The 8,752-nt window shown below is 30.2% G+C and overlaps 3 protein-coding genes across 7 annotated transcripts in view; 2 read left to right on the forward strand and 1 right to left on the reverse strand.

Moving 5' to 3' along the window:
• The window catches only part of LOC108756956 (trafficking protein particle complex subunit 11), a 6,023-nt gene extending 5,575 nt beyond the window's left edge, over positions 1-448 (forward strand). The window contains exon 21 of the mRNA XM_018501161.1: positions 428-448. Within this exon, the coding sequence (XP_018356663.1) occupies positions 428-448 (21 nt within the window). The remainder of the gene's footprint in view (positions 1-427) is intronic.
• LOC108757058 lies at positions 112-2,870 on the forward strand. Of its 2 annotated transcripts, XM_018501355.1 has the most exons (4): positions 119-143; positions 239-538; positions 651-768; positions 1,405-2,870. In XM_018501355.1, the coding sequence occupies exons 2-4, from the start codon at positions 450-452 to the stop codon at positions 1,531-1,533; spliced, it is 336 nt and encodes a 111-aa protein (XP_018356857.1). In that variant the 5' UTR covers positions 119-143; positions 239-449; the 3' UTR covers positions 1,534-2,870. The 2 variants fall into 2 exon arrangements, with proteins under 2 accessions (XP_018356855.1, XP_018356857.1); XM_018501353.1 differs by having other exon boundaries at positions 112-538.
• Positions 2,871-5,111: 2,241 nt separating this feature from the next.
• LOC108757057 (probable serine hydrolase) lies at positions 5,112-8,671 on the reverse strand. Of its 4 annotated transcripts, none has more exons than XM_018501349.1 (6): positions 8,544-8,671; positions 7,974-8,101; positions 7,854-7,898; positions 7,185-7,417; positions 5,534-5,881; positions 5,112-5,405 (listed from the first exon to the last, which is right to left on the reverse strand). In XM_018501349.1, exons 2-6 carry the CDS (start codon positions 8,032-8,034, stop codon positions 5,154-5,156), a joined length of 939 nt encoding a protein of 312 aa, XP_018356851.1. In that variant the 5' UTR covers positions 8,035-8,101; positions 8,544-8,671; the 3' UTR covers positions 5,112-5,153. The 4 variants fall into 4 exon arrangements, with proteins under 4 accessions (XP_018356851.1, XP_018356852.1, XP_018356854.1 ...); XM_018501350.1 differs by lacking the exon at positions 8,544-8,671 and adding an exon at positions 8,239-8,313; XM_018501352.1 differs by lacking the exon at positions 8,544-8,671 and adding an exon at positions 8,262-8,278 and having other exon boundaries at positions 7,974-8,107.
• Between the last annotated feature and the right edge of the window lie 81 nt (positions 8,672-8,752).

The following is an 8,752-nucleotide window of genomic DNA, read 5'->3' on the forward strand; positions in this document are numbered from 1 at the left end:
ACAAATTTTGCATAGACTAATATGTGTATCATATTTATTAGAGTCATAAATATAAATTTTTCTTGGATATAATTTATTTAAAGTATTTTATTATTGTATTCTATATAAAATTAAACATTCCAAGATTATTACGAGTATATATTGTAAGTTTTTAATAGACATTCATTAAATGATAGCAATCACATTACTATGCGCTATAGTTAACAATAGTTCATACACAGATATCGATCGTTTTTAGATGTGTCGAAGAACATTGCGTTACGCCAGAAACACGTTACCGTGGAAACCAGTGAATATCGGAACGCACCCCTATACTCTAATATTAGTAAACATACATTTTTCTTCTTTTTTCTGTTCCTCAAAATAATTTAAGTCAGTTAAGTTTCTAAAAACATTAATTGTTAGCGACAATTGTACTCGCATATAGTGGATCACAACGATTTTGTGAAATGGCAAGAAGCAGTAATATTGATATTGGAAGTATTTTTGATGAATACCTGCTAAAAGAACAGCAATTTGAACGAGAAATAGAAGAGCGGTACATTTACAATGAAATTTATTATTCGCTAATGTTATTTGCTAATGATACATCCATGTATATAACATTTTCCTGATCAAAAAAAATTATTATTTTTCATTTTATTTCACAGCAATAAATTACGTCGCGAGATTCGCAACAGGAACATTTTCAAAGTTTCTGACTCATCGCCAACAAATCTGCCTTTAAATTTGGAAAAATCTCGTATTCGCAATCAGGCTCTTCTAAAGGTTTGCTATAGCATATTTTTTAGATTAAATAATATGAAAAAAATTCAATGTACTTATAAAATAAAACCAAAATAAAAGCAAAATTTAGTGTACTTATATTGAATATAAAACTCTCTCTATGTTAGACAAGTTACTTACTTTGAAGTAATTTTACTGATAAGATCATATGTTACTCAATGTTATCTATCGTTTTGTTACAATTTTTTACAATTAGAAGGAAGTTTGTCAAGTCATTTTAGCCTATATTCAGAATAGAATTCTAGTTACAATTTTATATGTTTTACACATAACACAAAAAACAATCAGAGTATACATATGAATATTAAAATACTTAATACATAAAATTGTTTAAAAGTATAAATACATTCTATTTCGAAAAATTTGACATAAATTATAAATTGTCTGAAATGAATTGGATTTAATATTTTTTACTATAGACTATCATTAAAATTTTTTAATTTAAAGAATTGATATTGAAAAATATGGTGAGATATTTATTATACATATGTATTGCGTAATATATATATATATATATATATATTGTATATGTGTTTGTATACATACATGTGACAATTATATACCAATTAATCGATTTTAAATAAAATTGGGAACTTACATATTATATTATTATGACAGGATTTGGAGATGTCTAGAGCACGTTTGAGAACTTACGCTTCTTACACACCTACAGATGCAGAATTGCAGCAGATTTCGTTGGCCTATCGAAGTCATCTTCGTAAAAATATCCAAGATACGGAATCATAACAAGCTCATTTCCATGTAATCAATTAGATATTCGTCAGTGATCATTTCAACCTGATAACTCGAGCCGAACGAACAAACTTTGAAATGAAAAGTTTGTTGATCGTTGGGATCGATGGATCGGGTTGATTACTGCGTGGTCTATTTTATGACGTGGCTTCGTGTGTCGAGCGACGTGAGAACTGATCCGTAAAAATGTGTGGAATAAACACAATATTTTTTGCGCACTTTTCTATAGTTGTTTCACAATCGGGTTCGAGTTATTATTGTAACAATAACTACTATTTTTGTAAAGTAAAATAAAGCAGATTATCTAACAGGCTGTCATATATCTTACGTATCGTGCTTGAATTTATATTCAAGTCGCTCATAAAATATATCATTACACAAGGTAACATATTACATTGTAACTCAAACAGCGTCAGCATGTAATATATATTGCAAAGAAATATACTCACGGTTGACTCTTTACTTTCTGACGAAATATGAGCTGCAAACTGAAATCTAACGAAGCTAATTTGCGTTTTAATCTATGTGTTCAAAGGTCTCGAAAGACTTAATTATAAAGGCAAACGCGTTACTTTTTGAAGACAATCGCGTGGCGATTATTCGAGCTTACCGTATGATAGACCAATTGTTCGATAGATCTTCTTATCCAACGTTATTCAGGAGCTTGTTGAATTGTGGAAGAATGTATAAGGAGGATGCGTGGACAAGTGGCGAACGATGTCCACCTGCGCGCTCAGGCATGCCATATTCATATTTATTTTCTATGTACGGCAGTATTATCGCTGATAATTACCGGCGTGCACAACGTGCATACACGATAGGACGGCCACGTACCCAGAAATTTCCCGATAAGAAGTTCTGGTCAATAATTTGTTGGAAGAACTCGCGTTTATTTTAAACTGTTGCTTTTTACATGCAACTCGCAAACGCGAATCCCGACATTTCGCGTCGACTATTTATTTCACAGGCGTGACTTTTCGACGTTGAATTTGCCGGCAGATTAGATTTACAGTTTTATCATCGGCTTCGTACATAAAATGGCATTTCCAACTTCAGAAATGCGCAATTTATACAAATTATCGTACAAATCGCGCGTCCTTGCTCGTAACTTCACTTACCTTTCGTACCTTCGGAAAATACTTAAAAAAACACGTTAATTGCGAGCAACGTGTAAACGGTCTATAACGTCGCAGAAAATTCAAAAAGACTGCAGGGCATCACGAAACGATGTGTTTTTGGGAGTTTAATTTTATATTTCTACTGTAGCATATGGTTTTAGCAGCTGAGTAAATGGAATAATGCTGTGACTTCTTACTTTGACTATTATGATGTCCGCAGCAGCTGTGTCAATAATCTTATTATCTTGATATATAGTTTGCAAAAACATTTTGTAGGGATATATCCATAAAAAAAAATCAATTTAAATTAATGTTTTAATTAATTTAAATTGATTTTTTTCGAAATCGATTATTACCTTTAAAATATTATCAGGAAATATTATCTGCAAGTATCTGCACTTGTTGATTCACGTCCTTGGATTTTTTGAAATCATTGTACACTATTTCTACGACTTTACGATGCCACAAAAATGTATGATTCTCATTTTATGAATTTATCTATCTAGAGCGCATGTCATGGATTACGCTTTTAAGCTATTGAAAGACATTTTATGGGATTGATATAGGATATCGCATTTTCTTATGTTTGTTTGTCCGATTGTATGTACGAGTTGAAACCGATGCGATTTCGTTGTATTTAATTACTTGATTATCTGATATTAATGTATTATTATCGCCGTTAGTGTTCATTGGATGATAGACGCGTAATGTTTGCTGTCCTTGGTACAAGTAGACAAGAAATTTCGAGAAAAGGATCAATTTTTTAGTTGATTTTTTTCTTTGTAGCAATAAATAAAAAAGTTTTGTGTTACATTATAAGTAAAACAAAAACTTGAAAAAAGTAACCTGCTAACTTATATCATACATTTCGTTGTATAATAAAATCCTGTTTTTCGTATATCTTTTAATAATTTAACGAAAAATTAAATATTAAAATACAATCTACTGCGGAGAATATTAAAAGTTAGATATTAATTTACTTTTTTTTAATAATTAATATTAAATAAGAATGTAAGGATAATTGTGACTAGTGTGTAGTGATTTTATTCTAATGCATTGATAGTTATTATATATACAAGATGGGTCATCTTAATCGATTTACTAAAATATCTCAAAACCTTTAAATTTAAGACAAAAATGTTTTAAACAAAAGTTGCACAGTTACTAGAGAGAAAAACATGGTGATCTTGATTGATCTTGAGAAGAATGTATTTAAGAACAAATCAAGGTTATCTAATTTTTTTTTTAATTGGGACTCCATTTTTTTAATTTTTATTTCATATTTTTAATATAATTTCAAAATATTATAATAAATATTTTTTTCATTAAGTAATTATGGGATAAGTTATGGGACTTGAAAGTTAGCAGATCAACGCTCAGTCAACTCATTATCTTAAAGCAATTAAATTTGAGATAGAGAAAAGATGATCTTAGTTGACATATCTTCAAGTTCATTTTTTCTTCATTCAAACTTAATTGCTTTAAGATAGCGGGTTGACTAACCCTTAATCTGTTAACTTTCAAGCTCCATAACTTATAAAATACTTAATAAAAAAAATACTTTATTGTAATATTTGAAAAAGTTTAGAAGAATAAATATAAAATGAGTGCGAGCGTGACATGGCAGACAGCGCATTGGTCCATGCCAGAGGTCCCGGATTTGATCCCAATATGAACCAAAATATTTACGCTCATATCTTCTCTCTTTGCTCACAGAAATAAAAAAAATTGCTCTAAAAAATCCGTTCGGAACCAGCATTAAAACTATAGGTCTCATATGCTCGTGGCAATTGAATAATCAGCGTGCGCACCACAAGCATATGAGGTGTAACAGAGGCCTAACGTAAGAAGAAGACGAATATAAAATACAAAATGGGAGTTTTAATTTAAAAAATTTTAGATAATCCTTGACCTGACATCTTCTCAAAATTATTATCATCTTTCCTCTTAATAATTGAGCAACTTTTGTCCGAAACATTTTTGTTTTAAACTTAAGGATTTGGAGACATTTTAGTTGATTGATTAAAATGGACCACTCTGTATATGTGTATAAACTACTACATGCATATCAAAAGATTAAATTAGAGACCAACTTTAAATAATTTATTAACTCCCACATAAAAACGATACTGTGACAGAAATTGTAATTGAAAACGATGTTTGACAGAAATTGTAATTTGACATTTCATTGTATTTAATACAATAATCATATTTTAATTAATATATTTAATCTATACACATCTTTCGATCGTTGCTTATCACAGCACTTTTATATAATTTATTTTTTAATTATAAAGCTGTTTAAAATTTAATAAAATTACATATGTATATATGTGCAGATGCAAGCGTACATGTGTCCCACGTGTCGAACATAAATATAATTTTTTGTTAATCTGTACATTTACATCATATAAAGAATTTTATGTACCCATTTTTCACAAAATTATTTTAAGTATCTAAATTCATTAATATGTATGTAACTAAATAATATTACTATTAAATTTGTAAAAAATTCTTGATTATAGGCGCAATTTTTTCAGGTTCATTCAAATGTACGTGATGCGTGCCTGTCACCTCATGATACTCAAATTTCTTAGCTCCTAGTTTTATGATGTCCAATATTTTCTGATAATTTTCAGGATTTTCAAATTTCATTCCAGGAATAGCACGAATGTTGAGGTAAGCACATTTTATCTGAGTTGCGTATTCAAGTATTAAATCTAGAGATAATAGGCCTAAAAGGGAAACCTAAAAAAAAACATACATAATAAATTTTAAATAACACATTACCACACTTCTTTGAATCGTAAAAATCTACTATATTAGCTCTTGTCTAACATATAGATAAAAGATATTGCATAATTAAATTCTTTTACCTTCAATCTTGGATCACGAGCAAAATAATATTTGTCTTTTTTATACGCTGGTTGCATACCACGTTTCATTAATATTTCTGCTCCTTCCCTTGTTATAGAACCATCATATGCTTTTTCTACTATATCAATCATTTCGTCATATTCATAAGATGGTACATTGTCCAATGTTAATAATTCATATTTCAAAAATCTATCAATATATTCTCCGGTGGTTGCAGCTGTTTTCGTGACATCCCTTACGCTCGGGCTAGCAATGTCCAAACTTATAAGAAACTCGACTTCATCTGGATATGATGCTGCATACAGAAATGATATAGCACCACCCAATGAGTGCCCAAGAAGTTTGACCTATTTCCATAATACAATGAAAGTTATAACAAATTTATATTAGTAGATATATAGCATATAATATACATTAAATGTTACACAATATTCTATATATTTCTTATGTATTAGAGTTAGTTATTCTATATACATAAATATTTAACATAAAATAACGCTTGTGATATATGTTAAAATATTCACATTAACATAATTTTCACATATATAAAAAAAATTTTCATCATGCAGTATATTTGAGTGAAACATAAATATGAATGCAATTTAGTGCAAGCAAGGATGACTGTTAGATATGTGTGAGAATATATAAGCATCATACTGGAAAAAATGTTTATATTGATCTCAATTGTATGAATTCCATTTTATCCACTCGCTAACCTTGTTCCATTTGAAATATTTAATAATTCTACGAAGGAATATGACACCATCCCAATACACATAATAGAATTGACTCTTTGGGTAATGTGAAGATAAACCGTGCCCAGGCATATCCAAACAAAGAACAGAAACATCGTTTGACAGCAATGGCATTAATGTATCAAAAGTGCCTGAATTATCCTGGCGACCGTGTAGTGCCAGTATTGGTTGGAGCTCACTAGGGCCCCACCATTTGCCTGCAGGTAAGAGTTTTACAATTATTTTTTTATTTTATTTTATTTTCTCCACATTATGGCATTTCAATTGAACACAGATCTTGCTGTTATAAACTTGTAGTAATTTGTTAAGTTGTTTGTTGTTGAGAAGAGAAAAATTCTATATATTTTTTTTAAATGCAACAAAGTTACAGCTGAGTTAAAAAGCTTTTTCTATTACTTGAGGATACGATGTAATATGCAGTTATACAACGATAATTTTGAATAATGTTTAGTGTTTTTAATAGCGTGCTATTATTAGCATGAAAAGTTTTAATATTTGTTTTATGATTATAAAGAGTTTTAATATTATGCATACATAACAGTCAGCCTTTTTTAAATATTTTTTTTTATTAATTATGATATGACCAGGTGCAAGCAATGTGAATATTAAATAATGAAAGTAATAACGTTATACCTCCATGTTGAATGTAACATATAAATACTATTGCAAAATATGCAAATATTCTAAATTAAAAATACGCAAATTAAGTAATTGAATGATACATAATATAAACAGATCACATACTCCTGTTATGCTGTAATTGTATTTAACTTCTGCAAAATAAAGCATATAAAACCCATGCTCTTATCTATTTCATATTACTGTCATATTTGTATATAATTTATAAAAGAAAAAGATCTTTAAATCGTTGTATAACATTGACTCGCTGGCTAACCTTGTTCCACTTGTAATATTTAACAATTCTACGTAGCGTAAGAACCCCATCCCAAAATATATAGTAGAACTGTCCGAGTGGTAGATGAGAAGAAATGCCGTGACCAGGCAGATCTATGCTCAGTATAGCTACGCTTGACAATAATTGTGCCAACTTGTCAAAAGTTCCTGAATTGTCCTGCCAGCCATGTATTGCCACTATAGGCTGCTTATCTGTCGGTCCCCACCATTTTCCTAAATTTATCAATACGTTGAGTTTAATGTGTCATTTGTTGAGAGCAACATGTTTTTAATTGCCATTTAATTTAAGTATATCTTATATATTTATATCTTTATATGTGTATATATTCATATAACGGTACAGGCTTAATCGCGTAAATCCCACCGTTTTTCTCTCTTATATATACATATAATATATACACTTATATAATTGTACATATGACATCTGACAAAGTTTGTTGATATTTATTGTTAGAATGCTGAAAATTTATAACATATATTTCATACCAAAAATCTGTACTATCTGTAATATACATATGCTATAGACTTTCAGCATTTATAATGAATATCAAAACATATCCTTTATATAAAGAATAAAATTTTGATATAATTTTATGATATAATTTACAATGTAGGATACAAATTAGAGAAGACATCAGACTATACTGACCTCTGATATGCCCCCATGGCATCGGTATTTCTATTTCCTTGACATCTACATAAAGTAATATCCAATTATTGCAAAAAAAAATACTTTTAAGTACATGAATGGTAGCATTAAAAAATTAACCTTCTTTCTTGTATCCATTCATAGTACTTTCGTCCAAGTTTTTTTTCTCCTTGGTAGCCATGTCAACAGCTGATGTTCGCTCGAGGTTCTTGAAAAACCCGCGGATTCCAGGTGTTTCGTCAGTAAAGCTGCAAAGGGAAATCGTTGATCATCATCCGGATGAAAGAGCACTCTCATGAGCATAAATTTTGGGAAAGATGGATTTTTCAGCGAGCACATACGATCGAGATACGAGAGATCCATCGTCAAGTGTTAAAAAACTCACATATTTTATTTTAAAGTGTAGAATTGCTGTGAATCCGTCTTCGAGAGAAAGAAAGAGAAAGAGAAAGAGAGAGAGAGAGAGAGAGAGAAACGTCAGAGAACGTTGTTCTCGTCATCTGTTTCCCTTCGAGCGTGACGATTTCGTAATCATCACTTCTTAAATAACACTATACTAATGACGAGCACTTATTCAAGAATTCAATAATAAAAAAAAAGTTATTCGTATTGATTTTTATCAAGTATAATGTCGATGATATAATCGTCGGTATTTGTTCAATAATTGTGAGAAAAAATGGTGGGACTTACGCGATTAAGCCTGTACCATTATACGAATATATAATGAACGTAATTCGCGTAGCTGTAACGTTAGACACGTCACGAAACAAACCAATCGCACATCTAATGTTAGAACATAACCAACATGACACGATTGTGATTTCTGCGTTTCGACGCGTGATTGGTCAGCTCCTTTGTGTGTGTGTGTGTGTGTGTGTGTGTGTGTGTGTGTGTGTGTG

This window comes from Trachymyrmex septentrionalis, unplaced genomic scaffold, assembly GCF_001594115.1.
Source record: "Trachymyrmex septentrionalis isolate Tsep2-gDNA-1 unplaced genomic scaffold, Tsep1.0 scaffold131, whole genome shotgun sequence".
In the NCBI taxonomy this organism is placed as follows: Eukaryota; Metazoa; Arthropoda; class Insecta; order Hymenoptera; family Formicidae; genus Trachymyrmex; species Trachymyrmex septentrionalis.